The sequence below is a fragment of the Carlito syrichta genome, unplaced genomic scaffold (genome assembly GCF_000164805.1).
Source record: "Carlito syrichta isolate Samal-C Ts95f unplaced genomic scaffold, Tarsius_syrichta-2.0.1 Scaffold307755, whole genome shotgun sequence".
Classification (NCBI taxonomy): domain Eukaryota; kingdom Metazoa; phylum Chordata; class Mammalia; order Primates; family Tarsiidae; genus Carlito; species Carlito syrichta.
The window spans coordinates 107,995-125,365 of record NW_007251851.1 but is presented as its reverse complement, the minus strand read 5'-3'; the positions used below and the strand labels follow the sequence as shown (position 1 = coordinate 125,365).

Here is a 17,371-nt window from a genome sequence, read left to right as displayed (position 1 = left end):
TAATTAAATACTTGAGGCACTTGCAGAGCTTAAATTTGTGCTTTTTGTCTGTGTACTTTGAAAATGTATCTTTCTGAAGTTAAGAAACTGAAATTTGAACATTCAACAATGTAAGGATACCTTTTTTTTTTTTTTTTTTTTTTTTTTTTTAGTACAGTCTCACTCTGTCGCCTAGTCTGGAGTGTAATGGCACGCTCACGGCCACCGCAGCCTCGACCTGCTGGGTGCAGGCAATCCTTTCGCCTCAGCCTTCCAGGTAGCTGGAACTACAGGCGCGCGCCACCACACCCCGCTAATTTTTTTACTTATTGTAGAGGTCTTGCCAAGTTGGAACCCCTGGACTCAGGCAATCCTTTCGCCTCCGCCTCCCAAAGTGTTGGGATTACAGGCGTGAGCCACCGCACCCGGCTGTAAGGTTACCCTTTAATGGCGATGTGTAGATTTATTGTGCTGGAATCAGGCATCAGGTAATGCCACGAGTAGAGTCTTGGTTCTCGGAGATGTGGCACGCCCAGTTCTTAAATATAGATTACTTCATTGTAGTAAAGACTTCTCTATGTTTAGTGCTTTCTTGTATATAATTATGTACACCGTAGACGAAAAATATCCCTGAATTTGTGTGTGTTGTGTGTGTACGAGAAAACCGAGATGGTTGTTAAGGCTTGAAAGCAAGCCCAGCCTCTGAAGACTCGCCTCCGATGCCCAGCCTACGTGGACTCGCAGTGTCGCAAGACCAGCGCGGTGGGTGGCTTTTCTCTGGCAACTAATCCTGACAAAACCCAAGCTCGGTGCTAGGGACCCAGTTGTTCTCCATCCCGCCCCTGCCTAGTAGCTCCGCCCCGCCTCCGCCCTGGGGGTCCCACCCCACCCTCGGGCCCCGCCCCCAACGCTACTGCCTGCATCTCCCGTGAGCCTCTTCGACTGTCACTCTTCGGAAAGGAAGTGACGCTTACATTGAGGCAGCCGTTAGGTGCGAATCACTGTGGGCGGTGGGGCGTTGGGTCCAGCCGGGAGGCGGGGCTTCCGCTCCTTAGGGTGCGCGTCAGTCAGGAGGAGGAAGAGCAGCGGGGGCGGGAAGGTTGTAGTGCCGCGCGTTGCGCTCTTTTTGCCTGTCTCTAAGTGGTCGCGCCCCCCTTAAGAGTCGCGATCAGAGAGCAAAGCAATCCCCGGCGCCTTCGCGTCCCCGGTAAGTAGAATAGCCTGGCGGCGCCGGGGAATAGAGGAATGTGGCCCTGGCGCTGACCTGCCTCGGCCGTCTTTGTTGCTGCAGGGCAGCGGCAGCGGCCTTCCATCTGAGTTTACCACCAAACGTTTCTCGCTTCCCTTTCCTTCTGTGGTCCGTTCGCCGCCGCGGCGCAGCCGGCACTCCACTCCCGCGGGTGGGGACCCTCTGGGACGCCGCTTCAGCCCTGTCACACCCCGGCTTAGCGTTCCCTGCCGCAAGACGGTCCGGTTGTCCCCTAGTCTGAATCTGGTTTTGCTCGCCCTGGGCTTCAGCCGCAGGAGTCACCGAACGACTTACCGGTTAAAAGCCGGCATCTGTTTTCTAGCTCTCGTACCTAGACGGCACCTCTCAGCATTCCGGTCGAATCAATTCTTCATTGTCCACGCCTTTTGAAGAGCGCATGTGTTAAACTTTTTCAGTACGGCTGCTTGAATAAGACTTTATTTTCCCACCGGAGTCTGTGTTCCTTGGGAGCAGGCATAGGGTCTTGCTCATCTTGGATTTCCCCAGGGCCTAGTGGGAAAGCACCAAGTTTGGAATCCAGCCGCCCAGAGTATTCTAGCTTTGTGACTCTAGGGACCGTCTCCCATCTACAAAAAGGTGATAAATAAAAGAATGCATTTCGAGCATCTTACAGTGTATGGTGCAGAGTAGGTATAGTACTTGATAAACGTTAGACACCCTTTTTTTAGCTTTCAGTGTACACAGTGGTGAAAGGGTATGTGTTTAAGTGAATGGAGAGGTAAGTATGGAAAGGTAGGTACCACAGATGAGTGATTTTTCTTCCCAGCACTGTGATCGCATTGACTTTGTTAATTGGTTGATATATTTGGTAGTATTTTGTAATACAACCTAATAGTATTTATTAAAAAGAGAGTAATGCTCAAGTTATTCACTGACTCATTCATTCATTCAACAGATACTTTATGTGGCAGGGACTGGGGGTCCTGTATTGAACCATATCAGTGTGGTCACTACTCTTATTAAACTTAGGTCATAATGGAAATGCATCCTGAGATTCACTGAGGGCCAGCAACTGTGAAATGCTAATTTTAATGGTTTGTGTTGCTTTTATTCAGTTATATTATACAAAAATAAATCATTGTAATTTATTTCCAATTGGCTGCCTACAGCAAGAAATAAATGCTCGATTGCTCTTTAAAAAAAAGAGTAATGCTAAACGTTGGTATGAACATCTGCAAGAATAAACATTACCTTAACACTCTATTTAATTAAATACTTGAGGCACTTAAATTTGTAATTTAAGTTCATGTGCTTTTCATATCCATCTTTCTGAAGAGATTAAGAAACTGTGACTATTTCATTGTAGAGACTAGCTCTTCCTGACAACTTTTGGTTTGTGATTAAAGTATGGTGCATTGGCCAGGTATGGTGGCTCATGCCTGAAACTCTAGCACTTTGGGAGATCAAGGTAGGAGGATTGTTTGAGCCCAGGAGTTCTTAGACTACTAGCCTAGGCAACATGGCAAGATCTTGTCTCCACCAAAAATGAAAAATCAGCCAAGCATGGTAGCACATACCTGTAGTCCCAGCTACTTGGAAGGCTGAGGCAGAAGGATGGCTTGAACCCTAGAGGTCAAGGCTATTGTGAGCTGTGATCATGCCACTACAATCCAGCCCAGGCAACAGAGTGAGACCCTGACTCAAAGAATAGAGAAATAGAAAATAAAGTATGGTGCATTTTATATGTATGTATGCATTTTTTTTTTTTTACAGGTGATTGTGAAGTGTTGACCAGTTGCCACTGGACACAATAGGAAAATGGCAGCAAACACTTCAGGACAAGGTAATGACTGCTGGAATTTCTTTTTTTTGAGTTGGAGTCTCACTCTGTCACCCAGACTGTAGTGCAGTGGCCGCTCCCGGCCACCGCAGCCTTGACCTGCTGGGCTCCAGCGATCCTTCCGTCTCAGCCTTCCAAGTAGCTGGAACTACAGGCGTTCGCTACCATGCCCAGCTAGTTTTTGATTTATTGTAGAGATGAGGTCTCGCCAAGTTGCCCAGACGGGCCTCGAACCCACGGGCTCAGGCAGTCCACTCACCTCAGCCTCCCAAAGGCGCGGGGTTATAGGCTGAGCCACCGAGCCGGCTTGGAATTTCTTTCATTATGTTTTCCCCAAATAAAGGTATTTCATTAAGAGAAAATTAGCATAGGGCAGTTACTGTAGCCAGAATAAAAAATGAGCAGCAAAGTAAAAACCCCAAGTTTAAAATGTACTCATGTGCTGCATGATGTGTAGGTTGTTGATGGACTATATGTACAGTGGTGGTTCCATAAGAGTATAAGCTGAAAAATTCCTGTCACCTTGTGATATCCTTATAATCCCGACCCTGTATAGGCTTATACTATTGTATGTGTCTGTGTCATTTTTAACAAAAAAGTTTTAAAAATAAAAAAAGTGAAAAAATCTAAAAGTGGGAAAAAGCTTATAGAATAAGAATGGAGAAAATATTTTTGTATAGGTGTACAATGTGTTTATGTTTTAAAATAAGCTTTATTACCTATAGAGTAAAAAATAAAAAAAAAAATTTATAAAGTAAAAAAGTTACTAAGATTAATTAATTTGGTGTAGCTTAAGTTACAATGTTTATAAAGTCATAGCATACAGTAACGTCCTAAATCTTCACATTCACTTACCACTCAGTGATTTCACCCGGAGCAACTTCCAGTCCTCCAAGCTCCATTCATGGTAAATGCCCTGTACACATGTACCATTTTTTTTATCCATTAAATGGTGTGTGTGAATATACATATATACACACATACATATACACACTCTTTTAAAATTGACTTTATTTGCAGTTCTAGAATTGAGCAGCACTTCATTCCATAAAATAGAATAAGTGTTCCCTAAACCATATCTTTACTGTACCTTTTCTATGTTTACATATACAAATACTTAGCATTGTATGATAATTGCCTGCAGTATTCAGCATAGCAATACAAGTTTCTAGCATAGGAGAAATAGGCCATGCCCTATAGCCTAGGTGTGTAGTAGGCTATACCATCTACATATGTTTGTGTAAGTACACTCTGTGATGTTTGCATAACAATGAAATCACCTAACAACAAATTTTTCAGAACATATCCTGTCATTAAGCAATGTGTGACTGTAAGGCCAACATTGTATCAATAGGATATTCAATATCCTTAATATTATTAATCCTACATTTTAATCTAGGTTACGATTATTCACACTGAAATTGTATTCACATTATTCATCTTATGTCCTTTTCTGACATCCATATTCTCTTGCTCTTTTATTTGAAATCAGAACCATTTTTTTTTTGAGTTGGAGTCTCACTCTGTCGCCCAGACCGGAGTGCAGTGGCCGCTCCCGGCCACCGCAGCCTCAACCTGCTGGGCTCCGGCGATCCTTCCGCCTCAGCCTTCCGAGTAGCCGGAATTACCGGCGCGCGCTACCACGCCCGGCTGATTTTTTGATTTATTGTAGTGATGAGGTCTCGCTGCCCAGGCGGGTCTCGAACCTGCGGGCTCAGGCAATCCACTCACCTCAGCCTCCCACAGGTGCGGGGTTACAGGCTGAGCCACCGAGCCCGGCTCAGAACCATTTTTAAAGAAGTTTTATTGTCATTAGCCAGTGCCTATGCCTTTATCGTCATTGCTCTAGAAACTTTGTATACATTTTACCTGGGTTGAGATCTCTCCAAAACAGTTCAAGTTAGATACATTTGCTGCTATCAAGAAGTTTTTATTTTAAAATGTTTTATAAAAGTAAACTTTAGCCAGGCACAGTGGCTCACGCCTGAAATCCCAGGACTTTGGGAGGTGGAGTTGAGAGGATTGCCTGAGTCCAAGGGTTTAAGACCAGCCTGGGCAACTTGGTGATACCTCATCTCTATAGTAATTAAAAAAGTTAGCTGGGCATAATGGCACACACCTGTAATTCCAGCTACTTGGAAGGCTGAGGCAGAAGGATCATCTGAGCCCAGCAGGTCGAGGCTGTGGTGGCCGTAAGTGTACCACTGTACTCCAGCCTGGATGACAGAATGAGATTTTGACTGAAAAAAAAAAAAAGTAAAATTTGATATCTAGAAAGTATCGAATCTCACTTTACAAGTGTTTTCCTGCTTAGCTTGAAGCTCTCGTGTTTGACTCTATGTATGTTTGACACATCATATTATATATATTTTTAATCCTTTTTTTTTTTTTTGAGTTAGGAGTCTTTCACTCAGGGTGGAGTGCAGTGTCATGCACACAGCCACCGCACAACCTGCTGGACTCAGGCGATCCTTCTGCCTCAGCCTTCCAAGTAACTGGAACCACAGGCACTTGCTATCACGTCAGGCTAATTTTTTTTATTTATTGTATAAGCAAGGTCTTACCAAGTTGCCCAGGCTAGTCTCAAACCCCTGGGCTCAGCAGTCCTCTCATTTTCACCTTCCAAAGTGCTGGGATTATAGGCATGAGTCACCACGCCCAGCTCATCATATTTTTTTTTACTTGTCTGATTTTTTTTTTTTTTCCTGAGTCAGAGTCTCACTCTGTTGCTCAGACTGGAGTGCAGTGGAACAATCACGGCCACTGCAGCCTCGACCTGCTGGGCTCAGGCGATCCTTCTGCCTCAGTCTTCCAAGTAGCTAGGACTACAGGTGCATGCTAACATTCCCGGCTAATTTTCTGATTTTTATTGTAGAGATGAGATCTTGCCAAGTTGCCCAGGCTGGTCTCGAATCCCTGGGCTCAGGTAACCCTCTTGTCTCTACCTCCTAAAGTGCTGAGGTTACAGGTGTGAGCCACCACACCCAGCCTGTTCTGGTTTTTTTCATCTTAGTTTTCTCTTTATCTTAAACTTAATATATATGGAATCATAATGTATGTACTCATTTGTGTCCAGCTTCTTTTCCCCACTATACTGTCTGTAAGATATATCCATATTGTGCCTGGTTTCATAGTTCATTTCTTGTTATTATGGAGTAGTATTCTATGTAAGACTATATCACAGTTGTTTATTTAATCTTTTGTTTGTGAGCTTTGGGTCTGTCTTAGTTTTGACTGTTGTGAATAAAGCTGCTTTTGAGCATTTGTTCATAAGTCTTTTATTTCTTTTGGCTAAATATCTAGGACTGGAGCAGCTGTGTGTGTATGGTTACTCTCAGCTCCTTCCAAAGTGGTTGTACCAGTTTGTATTCCCTCCAGCGATGTGTGAGAATTCTGGTTGCTCTATACTTAGGGTTGTTTCTCTTTAATTTTAGCCATTCTAGAATGTGTGAAGTGACATCTCACTGTAGTATTAATTTTCATATCACTGATAATAAATGAACACTTTATACTTATTGACATTGTAAATCTTCCTTTTGAAGTGTTCAGATCTTTTATTCATTTTTTAAATTGGGTTATTTCTTTTTTATTATCAAATTGTTTTGTTTTGTTTTTGAGTCTGGATATAAGTGCCTTTGACAGATAAATATTTTGTGAATATTTCCTCCCAGTCTTGCTTGCTTTTTTCTTTTCTTTTTTTGATTTGGAGTCTCACTCTGTTGCCCAGGCTGGAGTTCATTGGCACACTTATGGTCACACCAGCATTGACCCGCTAGGTTCTGGCGATACTTTTGCCTCAGCCTTCCAAGTAGCCAGAACTACAGGTGTGCACTACCATGCCCAGCTAATTTTGTTTCATTGTAGAGATGAGGTCTCACCAAGTTGCCCAGGCTGGTCTCGAACCCGTGGACTCAGGCAGTCCACATGCCTCGGCCTCCCAAAGTGCTGGAATTACAGGCTGAACCACCGAGCCTAGCCTTTTTATTTTCTTAATGGTGTTGTTCTTATTTTGTATATAATGTGTTATTTTTCTCTGGTTGATTTAAGATTTTCTCTTTTTTTATTTTTGTGTCGAGGTCTCACTCCGTTGTCCAGACTGGAGTGCAGTGGCATAATCACAGCTCACTGCAGCCTCAAACTCCTGAACTGAAGAGATTCAGGAGTAACTGGGACTACAGGTGTACACCCCTATGCCTGGCTCATTTTTTGATTTTTTTTTTTTTTTTTTTTTTTTGTAGAGATGAGGTCTCGCTGTGTTGCCCAGGCTGATCTTGAACTCTTGGGCTCAAGTGCTTCTCCTGTCTCGGCCTCCCAAAGTGCTGGAGCTGCAGGCGATGAGCCACCGCACCTGGCTTCTTTGTATTTTAGTAGTTTGACTATTATATGCTTGGAGGTGGTTTCTTACTTGGGGTTTGTTGAGCATTTGTAATCTGTAGGTTGATGTCCTTCACAAAATTTGGGACATTTTCATCCATTACTCAATTTTTTTTGGACCCAGTTTTTCCTCTTCTCAGGAACTATAGTTTACACATATGTTAAATTACTTGTTAATGGCCCACAGATCTCCAAAGCTCTGCTTACTTTTCCTCAAATTATTTTCTGTTTTTCAGATTGGATAATTTCTAATGCTCTAATTTCAAGTTTAATGACTATTCTGCCATCTCCAATCTACTGTCAATTTAATCTAGTGAACATTTGGTTTTAAAAATTGAACTTTTTTTTTTGTTTGTTTGATTTTTGAGTTGGAGTCTCACTCTGTCGCCCAGACTGGAGTGCAGTGGCCGCTCCTGGCCACCGCAACCTCGACCTGCTGGGCTCCGGCGATCCTTCTGCCTCAGCCTTCCAAGTAGCTGGAACCACAAGTGTGCACCACCACACCTGGCTAATTTTTAAAAATTTATTTATTGTAGAGATGAGGTCTCGCTGCCCAGGCGGGTCTCGAACCCGCGGGCTCAGGCAATCCACTCACCTCAGCCTCCCAAAGGCGCGGGATTACAGGCTGAGCCACCGAGCCCGGCTCCCTTAAGTCTTTGAACATATTTATAAGAGCTGATTTTATTTTATTGCATTTTATTTGAGTGGGGATCTCTGTCTGTTGCCCAAGCTGGAATGCAGTTGTGTGTTCATGGCTCACTGCAGCCTGGAACCTCTAGGCTCAAGCAGTTCTCCTGAGTAGCTGGGACTGTAGGTGCATGTCACCATGCCTGTTTATAATATCCTGGCTTCCAATAGCTGATTTAAGTCCTTGATTGCTAATTACATCATCTGGGTCATTGTGAAGTTAGTTTCTATTGACAGCGTTTTTGTTGGGTATGGGCTACAAATTTCCTTTTCCTCCTACAACTAGGAATTTGCTATTAGATACTGGACATTATGACTAATACATTGTAGAGACTCTGGATTCTGTTGTATTCTTCTGAAATAAGATTTTTGTCCTAGCAGAGAGCTTGGCTCAAGTCAGACTTCACACTCTTGTCTCCCTTGTGTTGGGCAGCAGCTGAGATTTTGCTTAGTTTTTTCAACTTTCTTTTTTTTGAGTTGGAGTCTCACTCTGTCACCCAGACTGGAGTGCAGCAGCCAATCCCGGCCACTGCAGCCTCCACCTGCTGGGCTCCGGCAATCCTTCTACCTCAGCCTTCCAAGTAGCTGGAATTACAGGCACGTGCTACCACGTCTGGCTAATTTTTTGATTTATTGTAGAGATGAGGTCTTGCCAAGTTGCCCAGGTGGGTCTCGAACCCGCGAGTCAGGCGATCCACTCACCTCGGCCTCCCAAAGTGCGGGATTACAGGCTGAACCACCGAACCCGGCCAGTTTTTTCAGCCTTCAACTGCTGCTTTATTGTTGGGCTGTCTGAAGTCTTCCACATATATTTGTAGTTCAATAGTGCAGGAAAACTTTGGTTTTATATGCAGGGATTGGGCTTTATTCCTTCTGCCATTTTCCCAAGTCTTACCCGTAATTTTTCAGCCATTCTCTCAAGCTCTGAACTCTTCTCTGACACTTCAGGCTGGTAAGATCAGGCTAACCAAGCTGTGTGTGGTTTGGGAGTGCTTTGGGCAAAAGACTTGCGATTTCCCAAATCTCACTGGTTGTAGTTTTTTCTGCCTAATTTTTGGTCAGTCTCCAGTGCCTTTAAATAATGAATTTTTAGTATATTGTCCAGAATTTATCATCATATTTGTGACAGTTAGACCAACCAAACTATTCTGCCAGTACTAGAAGTTGAAAGCCTGCTGATTCTTTTAGTTTATTAGTTGTATTTAGGACAAACTAAAGGTTACACGAGCTCTATAGAAGTGTAGTATTGTAGAAAGCTGGCTATGATGACAGCTTTACCAGCTATAATTGGCTAATACCATGATATTCTCCTCTCAAATAACCATGTGTGACTTTTGTGTTCTATGGTCCAGTCTGTAGGTCAGCATTCTCTTATGGTTGTTAACTTCTTTTTTCCACTAAGTTATAAGGGGCCAGATTAAAATAATTTAATTTGAGCTAAAATGAAGACTAAGAGAAGTCTATTTTGGAAAGAAAACAAACTGCTGAAAACCATACAGTACACTACAAATGAAAATACATTTTAAATTATCTCTCTGTTCTAATAAGCACAAAAAATAGTTGAGATTTACAATTTGCTGGTTACTTTTCTTTTGTAGTTGCAGTAAAAACACAGTCATTTTTAATGTTGCCTTTGTTTGATCCATAGTCAGATCCATTATAAAATATCTCCTAATCTAAATAGAAGTGAATTTAGATGAGTTCTTTAGCTTTTTTTCCTTCTTTTGTCAGTGATTTTTGTTGGTGTCATGGAACTACTGCAATTAGGCACCAGCAGAGGGAGTCCATATCATGTTTTATAAATTCCCAGACTCAGTGACCATTTTAAATTATTTATTGAGATCTATTGTATTTTATTCTCTATATTAAATCACTTCTGTACTTTTATAGGTATAAGCATTACTTAATACGGAGATTAACTGCCAAGGGCCTTAATTATCTTTTTTTTTTTTTTTTTTTTGAGTCAGGTTCTCACTCTGTTTCCCAGACTAGAGTGCAGAGTGGCATGATCATGGCTCAGTTGACTTTGACCTCCTGGGCTCAGGCAATCCTTCTGTCTCAGCTTTCCAAGTACCTGGGACTATAGGCATGTGCTACCATGCCTAGCTAATTTTTTGACTTTCTGTAGAGATGAAGTCTTGCTATGTTGCCAAGGGTGGTCTTGAACTCCTGGACCCAAGCAGTCCTCCTGCCTCAGCCTCCCAAAGTGCTGGGATTACAGGTGTGAGCCACCACTCCCAGGCCTTAATATCTGAGAGAACTGATTTTAAAAAAAATCTTGTTCTATGCATTATAATTTATTAATGTAAATAAATACATTTTATTCAGTGTGTCTGGTGTACAGAACAGAATCTCATTGTGTTCACCAGGTCCTCTTTCAGATTAACAGTCTTTCATACTGTAGTAGTAATCAGGAGTGCTAAATTTTATATGCTCTTGGCAGTCACTGAAGTCTCATTCTTCATAGCATCCAGTGTAGTGTGGAACATTTGGTAGACTTTCAATAATAATCGATAAGAGGTAGCATTTTGAGAATTTTAGTGTGTAGAGGTAGATTGTCAGCCTGGAGTTTGGCCAAGGTGCCATTACTCTACTAGGTAACACAGAGGCTTTCATTACTAGTAAATGTCAAGGACCTATGCCACTGTGGTGGCAGTTGGATTGGTTCAACCAAATTTCAGAGAGATATGGCAATGTGCTGAATAAGGAACATGAATTCTTTTCTTTTATTCTTTTGTTTTATACTTATCTCAAAATGCTTACAGTGGTAACTATCAGACCTGCAGATCGGGTGGTGGGAACTAGTGATTTGGGACCAGTGTGGGTGCTCTCAGCTGGGAATTCAGGGTGCTGTGTGGGAATGGGACAGCATAGCTCCTGGGAGGTGTCTTGTTTGACCTCAGACCCAAGTACAAGTCTTAATTCAAACCATCTATGGCCCAGAAGGAAAGAAAATTTATGCATCCCAGTAATGCATAAAAATCATCTGAAAATCTTGTATTTGTACCATTTTAAAGACGAGAGTGTGGATGCAAAGACACTTTGGAACAGGGTTTTAAAAGCTAGATTTCTTTTTGTGTCATTTTAATTGCTAAGACAAAGAGAATAAGTTAGATTTCTGATACTAGGACTGATCTGTGGGCCCCAGATTGAAATTGGGCATCTGGCCCCCGTTCTCACAGCCACTGCAATACATTGAGCTCCATAGAGGCGAGAGCCGGATGGGTACTGGGCAACTCGGTGCCGCGCGGAGGAAAAATAAACGAATATGGGCAAAGGAGATCCCAAAAAGCCGAGAGGCAAAATGTCATCATACGCATTCTTTGAGCAAATTTGCCGGGAGGAGCACAAGAAGAAGCACCCGGATGCTTCCGTCAACTTCTCAGAGTTATCTAGGAAGTGCTCAGGGAGGTGGAAGACCATGTCTGCTAAATACAAGGGCAAATTTGAAGACATGGCAAAGGCCGACAAGGCCCGTTACAAAAGAGAAATGAAAGCCTATATCCCTCCCAAAGGGGAAACAAAAAAGAAGTTCAAGGATCCCAACGCTCCCAAGAGGCCTCCCTCGGCCTTCTTCTTGTTCTGTTCTGAGTATTGCCCCAAAATCAAAGGAGAGCACCCCGGCCTGTCCATTGGGGATGTCACAAAGAAGCTGGGAGAGATGTGGAATAACACTGCTGTGGATGACAAGCAGCCTTACAAGAAGAAGGCCGCGAAGCTGAAGGAGAAATACGAAAAGGATATTGCTGCTTACCAAGCCAAAGGCAAGCCCGATGCGGTGAAAAAGGGAGTCGTCAAGGCGGAAAAGAGCAAGAAAAAGAAGGAAGAGGAGGAAGACGAGGAGGACGAAGAGGATGAGGAAGAGGAGGAAGATGAAGATGAAGAAGATGATGATGATCAATACGTTGGTTCTAGCACAGTTTTTTTTTCTTGTCTATAAAGCATTTAACCTCCCTGTACACAACTCACTCCTTTTAAAGAAAAACACTGAAATGTAAGACTGTAAGATTTGTTTTTAAACTGTACAGTGTCTTTTTTGTATAGTTAACACACTACCGAATGTGTCTTTAGATAGCCTTGTCCTGGTGGTATTTTCAATAGCCACTAACCTTGCCTGGTACAGTATGGGGGTTGTAAATTGACAGGGAAATTTAAAGCAGGTTCTTGTTGGTGCACAGCACAAATTAATTATATATGGGCATGGTAGTTTTCTCATCTTCAGTTGTCTCTGATGCAGCTTATACGAAATAATTGTTGTTCTGTTAACTGAATACCACTCTGTAATTGCAAAAAAAAAGTTGCAGCTGTTTTGTTGACATTCTGAATACTTCTGAGTAAATACAGTTTTTTTTTATTAAAAAAAAGAAATTAGGTCAAGGCAGAATATGAAGTTAAGTAACTTGAGATTGTTTGTGTAGTTAGGAGAGAGGGTGGGATCACGGGTGCATTCACACTGGCCTGGAAGCTCTGTAATGTGAGTGTAACTTAGAATGTTGCCTGCTAATCAGTTGTGGCCTAATGAAAAACTATTCACTGAAAGAGAATTGTCAATGTGGAGGGGGAGGGGCCAGGAATCTAGTGATGTTAACAACCTAACGAGTAGGGAGAGAGAGAATGTTAGATAATAATAATAGTAGCTAGTATTTATTAAGCAACTACCACGTGGCAGGCAGTGTCCTAGGGATTTTACTTCTATTTTCTATATTTCCTATAAGCACACTTTGAAGCTGTTACTATTATCCCCATTGGTCCTGAGGCATGGTAAGATAGTTTTCTCAGTATTAAATAGTAAGCGGTAATACTAAGATGAGATCACAAATTGATTCCTTCTCCAAGTTCTTTGTTCGTTCTGTTTTCCCATACTGTTCTTCAGTGGGGGGAATTAGAACATTCTAATTATAGCATCTAAGAAACAACTGGGAACTCTAGACCAGGGGCAAAAAAACCCCTCTTAATCTTTTTACCTATTCCGCATCAGTTATTAAGCAGAAAATCCTTTTAGTGAAAAGGGCCTGTAAGTTTATTTGTATAAAGAAAAGAAACGTGAATGGGGAAGAAAGATTGATTCAAGCAGAAGATACTTCTTTTTCTTTTTCTTTTCTTTTTTTTTTTGAGTTGGAGTCTCACTTTGTTGCCCAGGTTGGAGTGCAGTGGCATAATCGTGGCTACTGCAGCCTTGACCTGCTGGGCTTAGGTGATCCTTCTGCCTCAGTGTTCCGAGTAACTGGAACCATAGGCGTGCACTACTATGCCCGGATAATTTTTTGATTTATTGTAGAGACGAAGTCTTGCCAAGTTGCCCAGGCTGGTCTCAAACTCCTGGGCTTAGGCAGTCCTCTCACCTCATCCTCCCAAAGTGTTGGGATTACTGGTATGAGCCACCATGCTTGGCTAACCAGAAGATATTTCATCCTTATTTAAGCCAGTCTTGAAGAAGAGAAACCTCAGTGGATAGAAAAAGTGGCAGTAGCTTAAGAGGGCCATGTCACTGGGGTCTGGGTGAGAGAGAATGTGAACACAGAGAGGTCACATGAGCAGACATTAGGGTCTATTTTTTTTCTTTGATATGTATTTTCAGTAAACTCCAAAAGGTGGTTAAGGGTTGAGTAATTTTGGAATCTTGGAAGAAAAAGGAAATGTTCATCATTAACTGGATTTAGGTAAGGGCAAGAAAATGGATTATCTCCTAGAAGCCTCTAGAAAGGAACACAGCCCTGCCGACACCTTGATTTTAGCCCAGTGAGATCTCTGACCTACAGATTTGTAAGATAATAGATTTGTGTTGTTTTATTCCACTCCATTTGTGGTAATTTGCTACAGTAGCAATGGAAAACGAATATGCAATCTAACTGTATGAATCAAAAATCTAGGAATGATCCATGATGTCTTCTTCCTCAGTCCTTGCTTCATATTCAGTCCATCACTATCCTATTGATTTTATTTTCTAAATAGCTCTTGGATCTGTTCATGTCTCTCCATTTCCATGGCCGCTAATAACTTCTCTTATCTCTAGCTTGTTCTACTGTAATAATCTCCTGACTGTTTTGTCTTCTCTAGTCTATCTTCAACATTGCAGCCAGAGTGATCTTTTTAAAGGGGAAGGGTTATGTCCCCTACCCCTAATTAACCTAGTTAACTTACTTATCCTTTAGATTTCAGATCAAGCATCACTTCATTTGGAAGTCTTCTCTGGCACTGCTCCCAACACTGTCAGTCTAGATCAAGTTTATTCAACATTCATTCCATAACAGTTGGTATAAATGCTCATAGAATGGTATTTATTTCAGATTACTCATCTTAGATTTTATCATTCATTCATTCATTCATGTGATTATTTGATTGATTTCTATTTTCATTGCACTGTTTGAAATCCATGAGAACTAGAATCATGTCAAGTTTTGGCTTATTGTTGTATTCTTAGTGCCTATATGTGATGGATGCACAATAAATAACTCTATAAATAACTTAAAACATGTTAAACTAATAGTACCACAGTGACTCTCCTCTAATACTAAGCACAGATGTCTTAAGTATGATATTTACCTTACTGTATAATTGTAAAGAGTATGTTGCTTGTAGCATATCCACTTGAAAGGATTTAAGTAATATTTTAAAATATCTTCTAAAAACCATTGTTATGAAAGTAGTATAACAACTGTAATTGGGAAGTAGATTGTCTATAACCCTACTGATCAAAATAATTTTTATTTTTTAGTTTTTTATTTTATTTTTTTGAGTCAGAGTCTCACTGTGTCTCCCAGGCTAGAGTATGGTGACAAGATCACAGCTACGCAGCCTCGACCTGCTGGTCTTAGGCAATCTTTCTGCCTCAGCCTCCCGAGTGGCTGCAACTACAGGTGCATCCCGCTATGCCCAGCTAATTTTTTTATTAACTGTAGAGATGAGGTCTTACCATGTTGTCCAGGCTGGTCTTGAACTCCTAGGCTCAGGCAATCCCTCTCACCTTGGCCTCCCAAAGTGCTGGGATTATAAGCCACCGTATCCAGCAGATTTTTTTCAGTAAAAAGAATTCTAGTTAGTCTTCTTTTAAGTGTGATAGAGCTATTAAAGGAAAGTGAATATCAGCTCTTAAGTTTTATGTATGTATGTATGTATGTATTTATTTGAGTCAGAGTCTCACTCTATCGCCCAGGCTGGTATACAGTGGCAAAATCACAGCTATTGCAACTTAAATCTGCTGTGCTCTGGCAGTCCTTCTGCTTCAGTCTTCCATTACAGATGCATGTCACCACACCTGGATAATTTTTTGATTTATTGTAGAGACAGGTCTCGCCAAGTTGCCCAGGCTGGTCCTGAACCCCTGGGGTCAGGCAATCCTCTCGCCTCTGCCTCCTAAAGTGCTGGGATTACAGTTGTGAGCTACCTCGCCTAGCCAGCTCTTAGATTTTAAATGCAATTTGATGTAATGCTGGTTGCTTGAGAATGTTTATAGTGACAAAGAAATGTGTGGGAGTTAAATGTTTCTATGAAAGAATGAGAAAATGAGTATATTCATGATTGTGAATGGAGATAGTTTTAGAATTCCAAAAGTAGAAATATTTTTAGAGTGTGCTGCTTTAATATAATTTTATTTGGAAAAAAGGTTGGTTATAAAAGGGTATTTAACAATTTCTACTGTACATGAGATAATATATGAAACATCTTCAACACCTGCATGCTTTTGAGAATGAACAAAATGTGTATTAAATTATGGCAGGAAACCATATGGGTTAAAAGAAACCCTCATGTTGTGAGTATAACATTGCTAAATGTTATATATTGATATCCTAGTTGGAGTAAGTTTGCTTAAACTATGAAGGTGGGAGAATCTTACTATAGAAAATTATACTTTACATAACCAGATAGACTAGTCTATACCTTATTTGAAATAAATGATTATTAGTACTTAAGTGCTATCTGTTGACTTTTATATACTTTTATAATGTAAGTGTTTTGTTCCAAACGGACATAAATTAATACTAGACTTTTTTTAAAAACTGAGATAGGCATCTCACTATGTTGCCCAGGTTGGTCTCAAACTTCTGGGCTCAGGTGTTCCTCCTGCTTTGGCCTCCTAAAGTCCTGGGGTTACAGATGTGAGCCACTGTGCCCGGCCTTAGATTTTTTTTTTTTTTTGAGTTGGAGTCTCACTTCGTCACCCAGGCTGGAGGGCAGTGGCACGCTCACGGCCACTCCAGTGTTGACCTGCTGGGCTCTGGTGATCCTTCCGCCTCAGCCTTCCAAGTAGCTGGAATTACAGGCGAGTGCTACCACGCCTGGCTATTTTTTTTTTTTTTTAATTTATTATAGAGATGCGGTCTCACCATGTTGCCTGGGCTGGTCTTGACCCTGTGGGCTCAGGCAGTCCTCTCGCCTCCATCTCCCAAAGTGCTGGGATTATAGGCTTGAATTATTTTTTAAAGCTCAAGAAGGGTTGATAGAATTTCATGGGGATTAGACAAGATCAGAAATTGAAAGCCTACTACCCCTGACTATATAGTCCCTATCCTTATAGTAGCTCTTGTGACTTTTGGCTGCCTAGAGATAGATACTAAGTTCTAGAATATTATGTAAAAGATAACCTTGCCTTCCAGTGTGGTACCTCTCATGATGGGGGCGGGGCGGGGGGGGGATAACTTTGTCCGAATTAGACTGTGGAATAGCAATTAAGAGGGAAAACTTTTCTAGAGACATTTAGGAATTAAAATTGGTTGGATTGGTGTACTGTTTGGATCTGGGTAGGAAGAGAGAGGCAGGAATCATTACAAGGAAAAAAAAAGGTTTCTAGGTGGGAAGAAGGGACATTAAGTGAGATGCATACAGAGACAAGATTTATCCTATTTTTGCAAAGGAAGGAACTGATGATTAGGAGAGGTTAAATAAAGTTACCCAGAATCACACAGTTAAGAAGTAAAGGAAAAAAAGAAAAAGAAAAGGGGCTGAAATTCAAATCCAAGCTCTTGGCTCCAAAGCTTTTGGGCTGTACCAAACTCTCTGTAACCTCAAATTCAACATGTTCACAACAGAATGGCTTTTAACTTATCTTCCTTTGTCTTTGACTACTGGTTCTACCATCTAAGGCCATTTAAGTCAGAAGTTAATAAAGCATAACTTCTGGGCACTCACTTTTCAAAGGTCTATAAAAATGTTTAAAACTTGAGCATTTGTTTTAAAATATTAAAATAAAATTATAGTTTTGAAATAAGCTAATGCCTCATAAATGAAACATTACGACCTGCACGGTGTTAAATTTAATAATCTTTAAACTTTCATAAAATTTA

General features: G+C 41.3%; 1 protein-coding gene and 1 pseudogene across 3 annotated transcripts in view; both read left to right on the top strand.

The window, feature by feature from the left end:
- Positions 1-1,033: 1,033 nt before the first annotated feature.
- The window catches only part of INIP (INTS3 and NABP interacting protein), a 40,602-nt gene continuing 24,264 nt past the window's right edge, over positions 1,034-17,371 (top strand). Inside the window, exons 1-2 of one of the 3 annotated variants that reach the window (XM_008064592.2) lie at positions 1,034-1,186; positions 2,963-3,032. In XM_008064592.2, coding sequence (XP_008062783.1) covers positions 3,008-3,032 — 25 coding nt within the window. In that variant the 5' untranslated portion in view covers positions 1,034-1,186; positions 2,963-3,007. Of the gene's footprint in view, positions 1,187-2,962; positions 3,033-7,269; positions 7,319-17,371 lie in introns of those variants that run through there. The other 2 variants (XM_021715819.1, XM_021715818.1) reach the window with 2 other exon arrangements.
- On the top strand, positions 11,320-12,387 carry LOC103266995 (annotated as a pseudogene).